At 58.6% G+C, this 18,472-nt stretch overlaps 6 protein-coding genes across 6 annotated transcripts; 2 read left to right on the top strand and 4 right to left on the bottom strand.

Moving 5' to 3' along the window:
- Window positions 1–549: 549 nt before the first annotated feature.
- On the top strand, window positions 550–2,075 carry UBC6 (Ubiquitin-conjugating enzyme E2 6; the record flags this gene model as incomplete). The annotated part of the gene is made up of 12 exons (XM_028619709.1): window positions 550–576; window positions 689–697; window positions 748–820; window positions 865–878; window positions 935–1,004; window positions 1,143–1,227; window positions 1,275–1,286; window positions 1,336–1,350; window positions 1,398–1,448; window positions 1,491–1,584; window positions 1,620–1,694; window positions 1,746–2,075. 12 exons carry the CDS (start codon window positions 550–552, stop codon window positions 2,073–2,075), a joined length of 855 nt encoding a protein of 284 aa, XP_028478681.1.
- A 341-nt stretch (window positions 2,076–2,416) lies between these two features.
- On the bottom strand, window positions 2,417–3,624 carry MRPS5 (28S ribosomal protein S5, mitochondrial; the record flags this gene model as incomplete). Its single annotated transcript, XM_028619708.1, has 3 exons — window positions 2,417–2,551; window positions 2,655–3,021; window positions 3,191–3,624. The coding sequence occupies 3 exons, from the start codon at window positions 3,622–3,624 to the stop codon at window positions 2,417–2,419; spliced, it is 936 nt and encodes a 311-aa protein (XP_028478680.1).
- A 252-nt stretch (window positions 3,625–3,876) lies between these two features.
- On the bottom strand, window positions 3,877–4,758 carry EHS24_004079 (uncharacterized protein; the record flags this gene model as incomplete). Its single annotated transcript, XM_028619707.1, has 2 exons — window positions 3,877–4,218; window positions 4,369–4,758. The coding sequence occupies 2 exons, from the start codon at window positions 4,756–4,758 to the stop codon at window positions 3,877–3,879; spliced, it is 732 nt and encodes a 243-aa protein (XP_028478679.1).
- A 1,530-nt stretch (window positions 4,759–6,288) lies between these two features.
- On the top strand, window positions 6,289–6,784 carry RPP2B (60S acidic ribosomal protein P2; the record flags this gene model as incomplete). Its single annotated transcript, XM_028619706.1, has 2 exons — window positions 6,289–6,447; window positions 6,608–6,784. 2 exons carry the CDS (start codon window positions 6,289–6,291, stop codon window positions 6,782–6,784), a joined length of 336 nt encoding a protein of 111 aa, XP_028478678.1.
- Window positions 6,785–7,442: 658 nt separating this feature from the next.
- On the bottom strand, window positions 7,443–9,130 carry CKS1 (Cyclin-dependent kinases regulatory subunit (Cell division control protein cks1); the record flags this gene model as incomplete). The annotated part of the gene is made up of 7 exons (XM_028619705.1): window positions 7,443–7,454; window positions 7,851–7,870; window positions 7,928–7,945; window positions 7,998–8,104; window positions 8,232–8,301; window positions 8,770–8,789; window positions 9,075–9,130. The coding sequence occupies 7 exons, from the start codon at window positions 9,128–9,130 to the stop codon at window positions 7,443–7,445; spliced, it is 303 nt and encodes a 100-aa protein (XP_028478677.1).
- Window positions 9,131–9,606: 476 nt separating this feature from the next.
- EHS24_004076 (uncharacterized protein) lies at window positions 9,607–11,975 on the bottom strand (the record flags this gene model as incomplete). The annotated part of the gene is made up of 4 exons (XM_028619704.1): window positions 9,607–9,656; window positions 9,710–11,592; window positions 11,657–11,778; window positions 11,829–11,975. The coding sequence occupies 4 exons, from the start codon at window positions 11,973–11,975 to the stop codon at window positions 9,607–9,609; spliced, it is 2,202 nt and encodes a 733-aa protein (XP_028478676.1).
- Between the last annotated feature and the right edge of the window lie 6,497 nt (window positions 11,976–18,472).

Below are 18,472 nucleotides of genomic sequence, written 5' to 3'. Positions count from 1 at the left end.
TCCCCCAAAACAAAGACGATAAATACAACACGGTGCCAACCATGTCGACTCAACAGCGCATGCGTGAACAAGCGCACCTCGATTTATATGCCATCAAAACACAGACAAGACGTCCCATTCTACGTCATCCACCGCCGCGTCCAGATCCCAACGACGCGTTGCATATCGAGGCACAGCATGATGCATGATGATGGGTGTGCCACGCAACGCAGCCAGCGACCGAACTGAAACACAAGGGTGTGGGGTCTCCAAGATCCATGACGTGTAATTTACAAAACCAGGTGTATGGGTGTCCCTTATCACTCCGCCCACTGCAGGCGGGCGCATCCCCCCCCACACCCCCCACTCGCCGTCGGCCACCCGCCGTGACCGTCGTCGCCGCCGTCGCCCTCCGCCCCGATCACACATTGTCGTGTCGCTCCTTCCCTCCTCCTCCAACATTCTTTCTGTCGCCTCCACAGGCGTTAACACCCTCCCTCTCTCTGTCCCTCACCGTCCTTACTCGACGCACCTCCCCGCCACTGTAGTACACAGTACAGGTAGTGCACGATGGCGTCCAAGGTCGCGCAGAAGCGGGTACGTACATATAGGTGGCAAGGAGCCCGCGTGCGCCCCGCCGGAGTGTGGGGCAACGAGGGGGGAGCCTTGTTACACTGACTTTTGGGACATGTCCGCTGACAACCTGCAGCTCCAAAAGGTAGCCAAACCACAATTAACACAGCAGGGCACAGCTAACTGGTGCTACAGGAGTACCTCGCGATGCAGAAGAGCCCACCCCCATTCATCTGGGCCGTGCCCGAGGAGAAGAACATTCTTGACTGTGGGTTATCTCTTCCTGTTGAGTGACACAACTGACAACGACAGGGCACTTTATCATTGTGAGGGGACACAGCTTGATGCAAGTACTGCAGAGCTGCACTGACGCCGTCTCCAGCGCGGTCCTCCCGACACGCCTTATGCCGGCGGCGAGTACCACGGTCTTATCTGGTTCCCGAGCGACTACCGTACGTGTCCGAGAAATGGAGAGGACGAGGAGGAGAAGGGACGAGGAGGAGCAAGGCAGTGTGGGGCGTAACCTCGCCAAGTTGCCCACCAAGGCCGAAGCCGGACTGCAAAGACGTTACCAGTGCTAACCGACCCAGCGTTCAAGCCACCTGATGTCAAGATGTTCACTCCCTCGGGACGTTTCGAGTGCGGTGTCAAGATCTGCATGAGCATGACTTCTTAGTACGTCAGCTGGAGTATCTGGGGACGACGCAAAGCTGACCTCACAGCCACCCGAGCACGTAGGTCTGCTTTGGGACCCGTGGACCCTACACTGACCCACTGCAACAGTTGGAACGCAGCCTGGTACGTTGTGCTCTGTTGACAGTGCGACGGCAAAGCTGATGACTTAGGTCGGTCGCCACGATCCTTACTGGCCTCCTCTCCTTTATGCTGAGCGACGAGTGAGCTACACCACAGGCATTCGGAATAGCTCTAACATACAGGATCACCGCCGGTGCCGTCAAGACCACCGACGTTCAGAAGCGCCAGCTCGCTACCACGTCGCATGCGTTCAACCTGAACAACAAGAAGTTTAGGGTGGGTGACTCATTCCATCACCGCTAACCCATCAGGAAATCTTCCCCACATACGCGACTTCACAGATGACCGACCTGCCAGACATGGGCAAGCAGCCCGGCGCCGATTCGGTATGTTGACGATATGCTTCCTCGCCCGCCTGCTGACACGTTTGCGTTGAGCCTTCAGGCGTAACCGGGTCTGAGTCTAGTGTGCCCGGCAACAGCGACAATGACACGCCGCTGTCGTCGGCACAATCGACACCGGCAACCACTGCCGCGTCCACGCGAACACAATCCCCCGCCCCGAACCCTCTTTCTCCCGTCAACAACAACAACAACAACAATCCCACATCAGCCTCTGGTGTCGCCACAACTCTAGCAGACACGAAGCAGCAGCCCCTAGCGAGGCAACAGAGACAACACGGTAGCCGCTGGATGCCCTCGTGGCGCTGGCTTGTCGCTATAGTTGTTCTCGCTGTCCTCGGTCGCCTGTCGACGGGCAAGGAATAAGACAGGAGTTACACCCTTTGACAACTGTTCTTGCTTGCTTCCCCTATCTGGACCCATAATTCGTGTTTGTACCAGTTGTGTTGGCCGTTCACGCCCATTCTATGCATTGTGTAGACCTCACTGTGGCCGACGTGTGTGGCAGAGGCTTGGCTGCAGCAGCTCGTGGACCGAAGAGGACCTTGTCACACTTGCTTCTGCTGCCCTATGTTGCCCTCCCTGATCAATGGTGTAGATGTGCATGGGACATGGGGAAATGGGGGGGGGGGATACTACTGACACGCGGGGTAACGGCTTTGTGCCTCTAATGCTATAGCTGCTAGCTACTCAAAGTGCCAAGCCCTCTACAACCTCTTGCCGAGGTCGACACCGTAGCGACCGCGCTCGAGCTCAATGTCGCGGATAGTGCGCATACCAGCGCCCTTGTCCTGCTTGCGACCGGGCTTACCGGTACCCGAGCCAAAGCCGGCGGGACCGAACTGGGTAAACATGTCAGCTACTGTACGATAATGTAAAGCAAAGGGGGACAGCTATGGCTCGCCAACGACAGGCCCAGCTGTCGCTCCAGTCCCATGTACTCACGCCACCGTGGAGGATCTGCAGACCCGCAGCAAGGACGTTACCGGGGTGACGGCTTCCCTCGATCGTCGCCGACGCATCGCGGATACCGCACGCCGAGAGCAGACGGTGGAGGACGTGGGGCACCTGGAGGCCGAATCCGGGCGGGCGCGCACGCATGATGACGGTCGTGGCGCCAAACTTGGCCTTGAGGTCGGCCCCGTGGCCGAACAGCGTACGGTTCTCAAACTTGGCCACATAGTCCATGGCGAGGACGGCGCGGCGGAACGCAGTGTCACCGGCGACGGGGGCCAGCTCGTGGCGACCGCGGCCGACGCCGACGAGACCCTTCTCGGGGTCACCGGCAACCATAAGGACGTACTGCGAGGCCCTGCGGGTGTCAGCTGGAGGTGTCTTTGGGAGGAGAGGAGGGCGTGTGGAGGTGAGGTGCCATGGCCATGGTCAGGAGGTTGACATTGGGCGTTTGTGGCAAAAAGCGGTTCTCGTCGTCCTTGTCCGTTCCTTTGGCCACGGCACTCTCTCTCCCGACCTGTGCTCACATCTTTCCCTTCTTGGTCATGTTGACCACACGTCCCTTGATGACGGGGAAACGCATGAGCTTGGAGACATCTCGGGTCGAGCGGCCCGTCACGTCCGCGATGCGCTGCTGCATCTCGTCACGGTGGTTGGCGCCCATGAGCTTGGGACGGTCGGCCAAGGGGAGGGGCTTGAAGATGGTGCGGCCCACGTTGAAGAGCGAGTGCGTGGGCATGTCGGGGAAGGGGTTGGGGAACTTGGACGAGCGCGGGACATCGACCGAGGGGAGGATGGTGTGGAAGAGGCTCGCCTGGCCTTCGGGGACGGGAGCGGCAGGCGACGCCGACGAAGACGCGTTCTGCTGGGCAGGCGCCTTGCTGCTGGACGCGCGCGAGGCGGCGACCGTGCCGACGGTGCGCGACACGCCCGAGCGCAGGAGTGGCCGCGCGAGGGACATTGCTGGCGGGTGGTGGAGGAGTGGTGGTGGTCTAGCTAGCAAGCAAGCACTCTCGTCTCAGTCGTCGAGCTCGAAATCTCAGCACCAGCCAGGAGAGACCCGGGGCCTGGAAGGCGGCCGTTGAAGCTTATTGCCGGGTTTCTCCGTTCCACCGTAGGGTCCGGGAGGGATGTGGCACATGGTGTCCAGGTGTGTACTGGAGGTTACATCCAAGACACTTTGCGGCTACAACTTCGTACAACAATACTACAACTACAACTTGTCCTCATTCGCGGCAATGACATACTGGCCCCACTGCACCCGGGTAGCCCACAAGCGACGCACGGCCTCGCGCTCGGCCACACTCCAGTCTGGCCCCACTACAACCCCAAGCGCGGCGGCGGCGGCCTCTACTGCGTCCTTGTCCTTTGCCTTTTCCTTTTCTTTTGCCTTATACGGGGACTGCCTATCAGGAGCGATATGACGATGCCGAAGCGGTACGAGACGTTTTGTCTTGTGCAACTCTCCACTCGCGCGCCTGCTGGCCGTGTCGAGCACCATCTCGTTGATCGAGAACGAGTACCGCACCCGCGCCTTGGTGACGTTCACCTTTCCCTTGGGGTCGTGGTAGTCGTGGTGTGGGCCGGCGGGGAGTGTGCAGGAGAGCACAATGTCGGGCGGATCCGAGCACGTGAGCGTAACGTCGCCGAGAGAAGTGTACACCGTCATCTGTTGTCAGCTGAGGGCGAAACATTGGAAACTCACCCTTCGTGTCATCCGCTTGTACTCGGCCACGTCCGCAGCCATGCGTCGCCAGAGCTCATGGTCGGCGTGGGACCACTTGTCGGCGTCTTTGAGGCGGAGCACCGAGACCTCGGCGCCGGCAATGACGGCGTGGTCACCTGTGCGTAATATGCGCACCACCAGGCCGTCGAGTGCGAGCGTGATGCCCACTTGGTCGGGTGGGTCGTGGATCGCGATGCTGTCCTCGTTCCGTTTCGAGAGGCGGATGGATCCAGTGGCAGGGAGACAACCGGGGAGGATTTTACGGGATGCGCGGGAGGCAAGGGCTGGTGGTGAGTGTGCTCCAGTTTTAGGACCAGAGGCAAGGTTTGGCAACTGGTTGGGCGAGTAGGCGGTCGATGATGCAGGCATGCTCGAGGCTGCCTCGGTGGTTGTGGGCTGCGTCGAGGCTGCCGCGTTGGACAATTGATATGTCGATGCAACGCTAGTTGCGGCAGTGGCTGAGGTTGAGGCATTTACCATCGGTCCGCGTGGCGAGCTGGGTGGAGTGGGAGGCAAGGCTGGGCGGCGAGAGGAACGCGATGTTGACGGGGTCACCGCTGTCGCCGGCTCCGTGGTGGTGGTGGTGGTGGTTTGCGGATGTGAGGTTTTCGTAGCAGTCGACATGGTGGGTGGTAAGGCAGAGTTGGTATTCTGAACACCAGAGGGAGAGGCATGTGTGCCCTGGTGAGTCGCAGATTTCTTGTGAACAGCTTTATAACTCGAGGTCCTGCGCAGAAGTTGTATTGGTGGCGGCGGTGTATCGTCACCGTCAGCTCTACGCGACTCCACACCAACGCCACCGGGCAAGCCGTATCGCTTCTCGGCACCAGGGCTGCCCGCGCCGCCATCGCTCCAAGCTTCTTCTGTGGCGTCCCTAGTCGGTAGCTGCAGTTTGACCGGTGCATGGACGTGGTGATCGGTGGGTGGATCAAAATCGAAAACAACTTGCTTGCCTGACCCAGTGGCTGTTATCGTTGCCAATCGTCGGCGCGCGTGTCTCCAACCTTCTTCCAAACCTCGCAGACGAGGCGGTGTATCTTCAAAAGCCACTCGCAAATGTCGAATTGTAGAGGCTGTAGGAGGCAGTTCTTGCAGCGGGCGTGGCCATGGTGTAGACGGCAGTGACGCTGGGGCTTGGCCAACGCCTCGTGGAGGATGGTGGGTGGCGATGTTCATCACGTCGGCCAGTGGCTTTCGTCTTGGGGTCGTTATCGCCTGTTTGACAGTAGGAGGCGGTGGTGCATGCTGTGGCTGTCGACGTCGCAGCCTTGGCTCTGGGGACGCTTCGACGGCGTGCTCGCCCACCATGGCGTTGTGTCTGGAGTCACGATGTGGTGGACCTCCTCCACTACATTGCTCATGATGTCAATAACAATATCGGGCGTGCCTACCGTGGAGGGGCGAGCGGATTCAACCACAAATGCAACTCCGCGCACCTAACCGCCATTCTAGGCACGCGGTGCGTTAACGCCGAAGGGCAGCGGAGGCATTTCAAATTACCGCCGACGCGCTCACGCAGATGTCCTTCCAATCTTGGCCTGCACTCTCTTCCTACCACCAAACCATCCAGGTCAGTAGCGAGCTCGACACCAGCCAAGGCAACCACAGTCACTGACCCCATCCAGGCCTGAGCGTATTCCTGCTGGACCCAGCTTAAATCGGTTTACGTCGCCACAACAAACAAAGTGAGCAGCGAACGCGCGCCAGCAGTCGTTCGTGCCAGCCGTGTCGTGTCGAAAGTCGTCGAAGAAGATCTTGAGGGGGAGCAGGGGTGACGAGGGAAGGAGACTGGGACGGGAACGGGGGATCTTTGGGAACGACTAGCGACGGACACGGCGTGGGCGACGACGAGCGGCCCAAAACGGTATCGAAGAATTTCAGCTGACCACTTTACTCCAGATGAAGCACCTCGCCGCTTACCTCCTCCTCCAGCAGGGTGGCAACGCCGCCCCCTCGGCCGCCGACGTCAAGGCTCTCCTTGAGGTCGTTGGCATTGAGGCCGACGCCGCCCAGCTTGACAAGCTCATCTCCGAGCTTGAGGGCAAGGACGTCAACGAGGTGAGTTTTTGAGTGGAGGTTTTTGCGAGCAGCCCAGTAGATCCGCACGACGGCTTCATTTCCGAGTACCGTGTTCAGCCGAAATTGCTCGTATCCTACGCGGTGCCGCTCGCAACCTCGTGAAACTTTACACGTTGGAACGCACACTGACAATCTCCAGCTCATCGCTGAGGGCTCGTCGAAGCTCGCCTCCGTCCCCTCGGGCGGTGCCGCCCCCGCTGCCGCTGCCGGTGGTGCCGCTGCCGCCGCCGGCGGTGACGCCGCCCCCGCTGAGGAGAAGAAGGAGGAGGCCAAGGAGGAGTCCGACGACGACATGGGCTTCGGTCTCTTCGACTAAGCTATTCGCCAAAGATCCCAAACCTCTTTGCGACCCCCACTCGGAGGAGCCCTACCCGCCGCATGCGGAGGGTGTGATGCATCTGATGAGCCTTCTTCCCACTATTTTTTGCTGCTGCTGCTCGGGATCCATGGTTGCAGCTTGGGTGCCGTCACTGACTGAGATTTGGGCAATTTTTGCTGCCCTCGCTCGCACTCATTCGCACTCCCGTTTACTAGTTACATTGTTCGACATCTAGATATGAACCCAGCGGGTCGAGGTTCTGCTGCCTTGTGTTTTCTAATCGCCCTTTGCTTTCTGTCTTCTGGTTTCTGTTCTGGTGTGACGCCATGACATAGAGAATACCAACGGCCGCACACGCCATGCTAACGGACTGGGGGCGGGTGCGCGGCGAGGGAGCGCACCGTGACGGAGCGGAGCGGATGCAGGATGGTGGTGGGGTGCGAGGTGAGATAGGATAAGGGAAAGCGAAAGCGTGAGGGCTAGAGAGCAGAGAGAGAGAGCGAGAGAGGCGAGAGGCGAGAGGCAAGAGGCGAGAGAGAGAGCGAGAGAGACAGAGAGACAGAGAGAGAGGAACGCAGGAAGGAAATGTTACAGGCCAAGGCCAGCCAGGCTAACGGGTTCGGCTCTGCCGATTCTCGTGGCGCCTGTCGCTCGTCTACTTGCTGGGCTGGAGAGGTATCAGCATGGTTTGTTACAGCGAAAACAGTGCGAGCGCAGGGAGAGAGAGGGTAGGGCGGGACGGAAGCACCACGGCACGGTACGGCGTGCACTTCGCACAGCCCATGTGCGTGGTGGGCTGCCGCTCGCTCCCGAGTCTGCGTCCGAAATGGGCGTATGTCTGCCGCGTCTGCCGCGCGCGGCGGCAAGGATTGACTCGCAAGGTCTTTGCCTATTACAGGCGATTAACTGCCCAACCACGGCGGCTTGATGACCTGATGGCTTTGTCCCACGTCCCACGCGGCCAAACAACGCCGTTCCCGACACGGCTTGAGAATGCCCGTTCAGAGCATGCGAGCAGACGATAGGCCTGAAGAAAGGGCTAACAGATCTAGGCTGTACTCACCAGTGGTCGCCTGAAGAGCACTGTCAGAGTCAGCTACTGTGCTCTTTGCGCGTAGTCAGCAGTTTCCTTTCACGTACAGATGTGGGGCTCAGGCGCTGTATTCCTGTCAGTCATGACTCACGCAATCGAGGTCACCTAACAACTCACCGTGGACCTCAAAGTGCTGCCAGCCCAGGCTCTGTGTGATGCCGATACCGCGCCATTCGTGCTCTTCCAAAATACGCAACAGTCCCGACTCGTCGGTCGAGAAGTAGCTGGAGGGGAGGTACAGAGCGCGGTGAGAGGGTCGAGCAGCGAGTAGAACGATCAAGGCAAGGCGGGGGGGAGGTGGGACGAACGTCAGCTGGAGGTCGAAGCATTGACTAGCTGCCTTCCACTCACTTTCGGGGAATGAGCTTGAGCATGTTCTTGGGCAGGATCACATGGCGGTACTCGAAGTTGTCGTCCGAGTCTGTAGATCAAGTATCCGAATGAGATTTGATTTGATGCGCGCGTATCACGACGGTGAGAGAGGGACACGGAAAGAAGGTTCATGTCAGCGCTGTGCAGTTGATTATCTTGGCCACGGCCTGCAGTGTGGTCTAACTCCTCCTCCGCCTGAGGGCTGGCTCAATAACACTTGGACAAGCAGGTTCTGCTGTCCTCGCCAAGTGCAGACGTCCCACACGCGAGGCACACTGTTGATTCCCAGCAGTCGAGCCAACCACCACCCCACCAGCTCCATCTCGCGTGGTCGCGGCGCGCGGACGCTCGGTCCGGCGAGACGACCACCTGCGGTCCCGGCCCTCCGGCCCTCCGTGCTGGACGCCAACCCGACGCAGATGGCACGGGACGAGGAAACGAGCTAGCGGCCCGCGCGCTTGCGGACGGACACGGCGGCAGAACAGCCTATCGTCGCCTGGGTTTGATGGAAACTTACATCGCTCCGAGTAGATGATGCTGTTGCGCGTCAGTAAATGGGAAACACAAAAGGCGAGAGAGAGGGGGAGGGCGTGCGAGGACGTGTGGTGGACCCCCGAGATGGATGAGACATGGGAGCAGATCGCGGTGTGGACAGCATGTGCAGACCACGACAACAAGCCTCTGCTTTGTTTGACGCGCTCCCACGCGTCCGAGTCGCGAGACGAGCAGGCAGGGGTGGGTCGACCACAACGGCCCTCAAATCAAAGACTCGTCCGCACGCGATGGTGGGGGGAGGTCCGGGTGCGTCGACTGCGTACGTACCGCTCTGCGAGTTCCTCAAGAGTCTGACCCTGCGGGGCCTGGCGGTGAGATGGCATTGTTGTTGGATGGTGAGGTATGAGACGGTGGCGACGAGACAAGCAACAGATGGCCTGGCCTTGGGCTCTGAATGAAGGGCCTGGCGGACGCGTCGGTTCTCGTCAGCGGATTTTGCTTCCGCCCGGACTTTGCGTCGCGCCTCCCCAACCCAACACTGCAGGCAACCAGTTGTCTCTGCTTCACGTTTCAATGCATTCGACAGGCTTCTCTCTCTCCCTCTCCCTCTCTCTCTCCACGGTCGGTACACTATGCTTGGTGTTGGAAAGTATATACAGATAAAGATAAGTGTGTACAACGAAGTGGGGGATTGTATGTGTGGGTATTAATTGGCTGGCTGGGCCCAAGAAACAGGACGAGGTGGTCGTTGGTAGAACGTGTGTATGGGGTAAAAGGGCGTACGATGTCGTGCCAGAGGAGGCGATTTTTAGGTATATGTGTGGTGGGGAAGACGCGATGTAAGTCCCTCTGTGTTTGTTTACGTAGACGTAACAGGGGCAAAGCTCCAGACCATAATGTCACCATCGTCTGCGTCGCGTCAGCAAAATGCAATTCACAGTCAAATAGACGCCACAACTCACCAGATCCAGAAACAATCATGTCGTCCGACAGCTGCAGGCTCGTGACCGCGCCGCGGTGGCCGACGAGGGTCTGCACACAGTTGCCAGACTCGCGGTCCCACACCTTGATTGTGCGGTCGTGCGAGCCCGAGGCGAGACGCAAAGCGTCCATGTCGACGGCCCAGACACCCTCAATGTGGCCAAAGAGAGTGTTGGTCTCGCGGCCAGTGTCGACGTCCCAGAGCCTGACAGTGCCGTCAAGTGAGCCGCTGACGAGGACAGCGCGCTTCACGTCACGGTCACCCGATTTTTCCCTGTTGCGGCGGTCGCGGTCGCTGTCGTCCTCCGAGTGAACGTAGACACGCGGGACAATCTCCTCACAGCGGGCAGTGCGGGGGATGTCACCAATGCTGCCAGGCGAGTTGGCCTCACCAGGTAGGGTGAGGAGCTGGTGCTGCGATGCGGGAGCAAATGATGCGGTGGGGGCAGGCGAGAGTTGGCGGTTGCTGTTGTCACGTTCCTTGTCATCCTCGTCCGGCTGGTTGACCATGAGGACGCGGAGGCCCTGGATCTGGCCCTTGTGGCCAGAGAAGGTGCGGATGCACTCTTGGGTGGTGAGGTCCCAGAGTTTGATGGTGGTGTCATCCGAGGCAGAGAAGAGCATGGTGCCAACGTCAATGTCATCACCGGGGCTGTCGAGACCAGGCGAGCCGGGGTTGCGGGCGCGGCTCGACCTAAACGTGGGCATGGCGGTGGGGTCGAGGTCACCGGGGGACGACTTGCCGTCCCAGAGGACGACCTGGTTGACGCACTCGTCGTGGCCACGGAGGAAGAACTTGCCGCCAGTGCGGAAGTTGCGGACAAGAATGCTGGTGTCGGCGCTGCCGGATGCGAGGAGGTAGCCGTTGTAGTTGAGGCAGATGACGCCGTCCGAGTGGCCTTCAAGGACACGGAGACACTCGCCCTTGCGCCAGTTCCACATGCGGACGGTGCCGTCCATGGAACCCGTAAAGAGGAGCATCTGGTCAAACTGGAGGGCACGAACCGCGCGAGCGTGGCCACGGAGGGTCTGGACGAGCTCGCCGCTGTCGAGGTTCCAGATGCGAACAGTGCGGTCGTAGGACCCAGTGATGAGGACGGGGTACGAAGGGTTGCTAAGAGCCGTGTGGTACTGGAGACACATGACACCGTCGGTGTGACCCTTGAGTGTCTTGGTCTGGCAACGGCCCTTGCGCCAGTTGCGCTCGACAACGAGGCGCTCGCAGTAGACCGACTTCCACGGGCGGGTGAGGCGCACTTCGCGAGTCAGGCTGCCGTTGCCGGTGGCAGCGGACATGTCGGGCTCGTCGGCTTCGGAATCGCTGAGTGCGATCCTGGCCTTCTTCTCCCTAGGCCAGCCATTGATTGATGGTGAGGATGGCGCGGAACGCTTCTTGGTAGAGGGTGGGTTGGGCACGATTCCGACTGGCGTGTCACATGTGATGGCAAGATAGTCGTTGCCCTTGCCGGCAAGCATCTCGGAGCGAGTCATCAACTGCTGGATGCCGCCATCGTGGTGATGGTGGTGGTGGTCGTGGTCATGGTGCGAGTCGTGGTGGCCGACGCCAAGAGCTGCCGCGGGGCTGCGGTCCTTGAGCTCGACCTTGAGGCGGCGGCGTTCCAGTAATGGCAGACCCCAGCCACACTTTTCGCACTTGCGGTCAATGTGCTGGCCGCACATGCGGCGCCAGAGAAGGTCGTCGTCGGCGAGCGACTTCCATGTCCTCGACACCTGGGCGGCGCGGCCGAGTGACATGGCATCCAGGTAGCCGAGAATGCGAAGTGACACTTCGCGCGGGAGGAGCGAGAAGGGGTCAATGCGGATGATGCGGTTCAGCGAGTCTGAAAGGTGTGACAGCTGAGAACTAGAGGCATGGTCAGCCCGAAAAAAAGGACATGGAGCTTCTGATAAGGTTGCAAGAAACTTACAAGCAGCACATTGTCAAAATTCCCTCAAGAATGAGCTTGCGCTTGTGGTGCGGGGCGGCAGAGAAGGTACTCCAGAGGTTGGTGATGGCAGCACGCTCGGGCACAGGGAGAGAGTCGAGGGACTGTTATCCATCAGCATTTGATGTCGCCACTGCTGCTGCAGGTTACACACCTTTTGGAGCTTTGCGTTGACGTTCTGGTTTGCCATCTGCTTGTGACGGACACACAGCTTGCGACCGTCTTTGGCGGCGGCCGAATCAATGGCGGCATCGTGCCCCTCGAACGGGTCTGTGCCGTTCTCATTGTCAAGGAGGGACATGGCTGGGTGGGAGTGGGCGGCGGGGGGAGGGAAGGAAAGGAGGTGGGAGGGAGGGAGGTGGGTGGGTGTGCGCGCGAGTGGCGACGAAGACGGGGGGTGCGAATGGAAAAAGGCGCTGTGTGGGGTATGCTTATGCAGTGACTATGCAAGAAATGGTAGGGGAGAGGGAGTGGGAAGGATGAAGGCAAAAAAGTGGCGAGAGGGGAATGGTGGTGTAACAAAAGGAGAGCGGCGTTGCACCAAAGGTGGGATGTGGGATGAGCAAGAGAGAGAGAGAGAGAGCGAGCCGAGCGAGTGAGGACCGGGTGGGTGTGGGTGTCACGACGGACGCCTTTCAACTCTAGGCACACAGGTGCGTCGATGTGTGGGCTGGGGATCGTTTGTGCCGGCGCCGTGGCGTCCACTTGTTATTCCAGACTATGGGGTATGGAATGATGTGACGGGGAGAGGTGGGGGGAAGGTGGGTGAGAAGTCTGAACAAGCAGATTGTGCTTTGCATGTATGTATGTATGCATCTGTGCAGCAGTGGCGACGATCACGCCAGACGCAATAATGCCTGTCGAATCTGCTCCCAATTACGTGCTGCTGGGCCTGCGTCTCTGCGTCCGTTTCCCCTCTTGGCCCGCGCAGCGACAACGCGGCACCTGCCGGTGTCACACACTCCACACGATTACCACCAGAGTGCATAGGAGTGTGCATTTGTTACCGGCCGCCAAGCTCGTCCATTCGGGCTAATGGGCTGGTGGTCGTTGCGTTGGTTGCGTGCTGGCTCTGTGCTGCTGGCTGCTGCAGTTCTGCATTCGCCTGCGCACAAGCACGCGCACACCACTCACCAGGGCGCCAGGGCTCAGGGGCTCGTCGGTGCATGTCTCCGCTGTTCCGGGCCCACCTGCAAACACCCCCCCCATACACCCAATTGCCACTCAAAATCTGGAAGCGTGGCCCAGAATGGCGTAATGATGGCGCAACCGTCCTTCCTAATCGATACCACCCAGGTATCCACAATCAACCCCGTCGCGCTGTCGGGCGTCCCCGGGTGCCCACACAAACATGCCTCCATCACACCAGCATACATGACATGACGACCGTGGCGTCCTCTCGTCCAACCATGAGCCTCACACGATGAAGCCGAGGCATTGGCGGCAAGTTGCCGAAACGTCAAATGCTCTCAAGCTCAACATATCCCTTCCCTGTCTGCCACCGTCGCGCATCTCCGAAAAAAGAAACACAGCTCGCCTTCTATTAATATTTTTCCGCACCCAATTTATTTTGCATTTATCCCAGTTGCGGTACTTTTGGTGCGAGGGATCGGCGCGAGCGACTTTTTCTGGACGCGAGGTCTCGGAAACGGTTCAAAATGTGACTTTGGAGTTGCTTCTCCTTTCACCCACAATCTCTTCTCCCGATCGACCTAGCACGTCAACGTTGCGTCTTCTCTCACTACTTGGACGCCTCCCCACCTGCCCATTGACGCCCCAGCTCTCCTGCCTGCCCTCTGCCTCGTGCCCCCCCACCACTACCATCGCGCGCTCGTGCCCCCTCCCCCCCCTCCCACCCCCTCTCCTGCTCTCCCCTGCTCCCCTCCTATCTCCCCCCCCCCCTCCCTCCCACACTGTCCAAAACACGACACACGACCCCATCTGCGCCGCCATACTAGCATTCGTGCAGTGTATGCCCGGCTTCCTGAATGGGTCAAGACCAATCTCTGTAAAGAGAGCAGCGCTATAAATTGACCGGCCTTGGGTTTATTTCACTCCAAGGCCGGGTCTCATTTGGTGCTCACATCCCTTCCCCTTGTTCGCAATGGTTTTTTTTTGGTCGGCAATCGAGGCAGGGCAAAATGGCAGGCAGAGCTGTATGCAGGTATGTAGCTTTTACACAATGCAACCATGATTTCCAGGCCGAAGAAGCAAGTCGTCGTATTGGGATTTTTCTTTTCTTCTCCGTCTTCTTGTGGGCCCGCCGCAGCAGCCAAGCCCACCGACTAGTCCGGCACCGAGCGACGCAGTCTCCTTCCACTCTTCCTCTCCCCCTCCCCTTTCACACCCCCGGCGTCACTCAAGATCCCCGTGCTGAAACTCATACGCGCGGGGGTCAACTGAAGTCGCCTAAAGCCACTTTGCGCTCCCTCTCCAGAGGGCAACTACTCTTGCGCCCAGTTACCCCACTTGTATTGCGCTCTTGTGCTCCTTCGAGGCAAGAGACTCTACTGGTGCCAACTGGGACTTGGGTGTCTACCGTACCGCTTCTTTGTTTATCGGTAGGGAACCGGAGAATGTGCAGACATCATTCATTCCTATAGGCATTATTAATTATTTGTCACAAATGCAGAGATCGCAGAGAGTGTCCATCCGCGCCAACTTTTTTTTCTGCCATGATCCTCCCTCCGCTTCAGATTGTCGCCGATCTGGCCCACACGTACGCTATAGCCTGTAGCCTGCCAAAACCTGGATAACACGCCTACGACGTGATCGAGCGGTCATGCAGGTCGTTTTAGACTTGGCCCTGCCTGCTGTGGACGGAAATCGACCCGGGCGACTGCGACACGCTCAGGAGCAGGAGGAGTACCCCGAGACACGCGTTACACAGTCTTCGTGGTCAAGTAGTCGCCATCAAACGAATCGAGCACGTTTGCACTCGTTGGCAATGATACGGCGACTCGCTCGGAAACCAATGCATACTGGCTCTCATTAGGGCCGTAGTCGTAGTCTGACTCGATTGGGATCCCGATTACACCCACCCCGTGGCAGACGCCGGGTGACGCCGGTGGGCGGTCAACTGGGCGTTGGAGTGGCGCTCGAGCATGAGACTAGCGAGGATAACGACAGGAAAGAGGCTGGATCGACTAGTCGACCGCAAATCGCTCCTCTGTACCTCTGTACCTCTGTGGCCTGCGCGAGCAGGCTGCGCACTGAAAGCCATCCCCAGCCATCATGGAAATCGCGAGGATATCACGGATCACGGAGCACGCAACGCGGCTTTGGCCGATGACATGCCTGCGCGGCTGAAACGCTGCACGCCATACAGCCCCAGTGGGGACGCGTGGATGGACGTGGCACGAGGAAACCAGATGGTGCGTTCTGGAAATTGAGACACTTGCTAGCTGCTAGCCCGTCGTGCTGAGGATATCGTGCGCGCGAGGCGCTCGTCGCTCCGTGGTACATGTTCCTGGGATGGCTGGCGCTTTGACGTCGATCAAGACCAACAAAAGAAAAAGCGATTCGAAAAGCATCACGGGAGACAAGCGGTAGTGCGTTGATTACAGTGCTGGCCTTCTCCTTTGTCATCACCGGCAACCCCCTCTTGGCAATGAACACTCTGTGCTATCACAACGGCGAAGACGACATCATGGGACCCTGTGGAGTGACCGAGTGTCGCGTATTGTTATGCTTTTTCCTTTCCCGCTCCAACAGCTACCAGATGCGTCTCCCCATCAACCCTTACGAAACACTACCCCAGGGCTACGGTTAGACTGTGTTACCGTATCGCTGGGTCCATGGCAGACCCCGAGCCGGCAGTCGTTGGGTTGGCAAAGATGACTTCAAAATACACCGGCGTTTGGAGGTAGATGACGACGCGTCCATGGTCATTCACCGAACAGCGGACCCCGAGTTTTGGGAGTGTCTCCGAATATAAGCAGATAATGTCCAACAATGCATCTCCATGCCTCACATACATCGTCGGGTTCGACGGGGTTTGGTGCTATGCGGTTCTGGGCTCTTGGATTTCGACTGTGGGGCTTTGAGATCGGGGGACAGCTGACACCATTGAAAGCGGACAGAGCGTCCCTGCTACCAGTGTGGCACAGTCTGTGAATGAGAAAATGGCAGCCACTCGCCGCCTACAAATGTTCGCCTCGGCATCTGCCACTCGCCCCACCGGCCACCTTCCCAGTCGTTCCATTGGACATCAAATGCTGATTCATACCTTGAGGCAATCACGTTACCACGCATCGCTACAATCACCGTTGTTCACCCTCAGTCACCGATGGGCCGGCCGTGGTGGACCAGACCACGGCAACTTGGCAATGTCGGATGCGTGTTCTCGCTGCACAGTTCCAATCGCAACTGTGGACCGGCGACTCAAGAAACATCACATGGGCCCAAACCAGCCGCCAAATGTGTCAACAACGCCATGCTTGTCTCTGCCCGCTAATTAAAGGTAATATCGATGCGGGGTCGGCAAACGAGAATCCGCGTGCAGTGCTGTTATCGAGTAAAAGGAGTAAAAGGACATTGGCTGCAGGTAGAGCTGCATGTGTCACGGAATGACTCTGTAGTCTGCATATCATCCACTCCTAGTTGCGAGGACACCAAGTGAAGCTCAGAACCACCGAGATGGAGGAGGGCAGGACGGCGACGATTGCGCAAGCCAACAACCGGAGAACGCGACAAGCGGGAGAGTCCAGGCAAGGAATCGCCGCCGTCCATCCCCGCCGTTCATAGATTGTATTGGGCGCTGTTCCATCGAGTAATCCAGAAACAGCAGTTCAAAGTCATTGCTGTACGCTGTATCGGTGATCACTGGCCTGGGGCATCTCACTCCCCGTCGCGCCCAAAAAGCGGAAGCAACCGCTAGATTAGTCGGCTGTAACTGTGTTGTCTGATCGTCTGTTGTCTGCTGCTGTCGCTATCCACTATGACCCGGCTATCCGCGCAGGCATGTGGAACCCGTCCCGGTGCATCGCATCGATGCGGTCATTATTTGCCCGATCGTAAAAATACAAGAGCTTCAATGATCCATGAGAGATGACACGGGACCTTGCAACTACGTTGCACGGAAAAGAAACACACTACGTCGGTGGAAACCACATCTTTTTCCGTCGAGACGCCGCTACAGTGCGTTATGTGTCACTGAACGAAACACACTATGAAGGCTGGATACCGGACATTTTGGTGGAGACTTGTCCACAGTGCGTTATGTCCCGCTGCACGAAACACACTATGCAAGGGGAAACCATGTATTTTTGGTGGAAACCACCTTAATACTGCGATCACTGCGATCTGTGCGCGCGGTCAATGCTCCGCGCTCTCCTATACGCGTGACACCGCCTCGTTCCAGTTTGCCACTCCCTGTGCACTCGTGCTTGCTCAAAGGCCACAGGCGACCCCCGCGTCCCCCGGGTAGCAAAGTTGCAGCACGACTTCGATATGCAGCCCAAGGCGCTTGTCTGGCGACCGCCGTCGATGATCAAGGGTGCTTGCTGCATGCTGCATACATCACCAGCCTTGTCGCCGCGTCGCGTATTCGTCTCCGTTGGCCCGTGGCTGCGTGGCGTCGGTTTCATGCTGGGTCGCTCCCCCCGGCATTGAGGCTGCGGAGCTGCGGAACAGGTCGTATGGGATGAATGGATAGGATACAAGTGTGCAAGTGGCCTCTATAACTATATTACAGGCTGGTAAACAAACTACGCGTGTGTCGTGATGAGGTTCCAAGCTGCACGGTGCCCAACATGGCTCACGTGTCTCCTCTTTCGCCTTCCTTCGGAGATCTTAAAAAGAGGACCAAAGGCTATCCGATATAGCGCGGGAGACAGAGACACGTGAGGCACCATTCGATGCAGTCGGAACAACCATCGCAGTCGCAGCATCCGTCGCAGCTCGAACAGCAGCCGCTGTCGTCCTGCTGGGGACGCGGTGCTTTGGGCTCGACGCTGGCGCCGCCATCGGTAACGACCGCACTGTTCTGGACGACGGTGGACTGGGTGGCGTCCATCGGCGCGGTCTGCAGCATACGTTAGTAGTGGACGCGTGAAGCTGGATGTATAGGCCGAGGTGGCTTACGGGGAGGTATTCTATGCTGGTGCCGTCAGCGCGAGCTCTGCCAAAAGGTGCGGAAGCGGGATCGGCGGTGCCTACTCACTTTGGCATTTCTGTTTGTGTCAACAAAGCAGGTGGAATATACGCGTGTGCGCGTCGCGCTGTTGTGTCGAGACAAGTGGGTTCTTTGAACGAGTAGTGTGAGAGGGTGGAAAGAGGATGGATGAGAACAAGAGAGTATGGATTCAGAAGACGAGGGTTTGAAGTCTGCGCTGCTTCTTATCCCTCGCTGAATGCCTGCAGGAGTTACATCCCGCCGGAAAGGTAGGTTGATGCATCGCCATACGTTCCTGGTATAAAGGAACGACTTGTCAACCAGTGCGAGCGCGTCACACCGCAAAAGCATCGGGGGGGGTGTTGGGAACCAGAGGGGTCGGCAAGCTGCAGCCTGGTACTAGTGCCAAATATGGTTGTTGGCTCCTTGCTTGGCGCGCACAGCGCAACAGGGAATCGGGGAGTGGCGAATCGACGATCGAGGACACAAGTGGCGCGTCATTCAGCAAACGGGTACCCCTGGTCTTGGCAAGGGGGGCAGGGCTATACTGTGCGCGGGGCTGCTATTGTGCACTATTGTGCACTGGATGCCGACAATATCTTTAGCAGCGAACCCATCGCACCAAGTCGCAACGCTTTTATAGCAGGGAGAACGTGAACGTGAACAGATACTGCATATGGGTC

The sequence above is a fragment of the Apiotrichum porosum genome (genome assembly GCF_003942205.1).
Source record: "Apiotrichum porosum strain DSM 27194 chromosome Unknown scaffold_2, whole genome shotgun sequence".
NCBI lineage: Eukaryota > Fungi > Basidiomycota > Tremellomycetes > Trichosporonales > Trichosporonaceae > Apiotrichum > Apiotrichum porosum.
The sequence above is the reverse complement of the archived record's forward strand: the minus strand, read 5'-3'. Positions and strand labels throughout refer to the sequence as shown.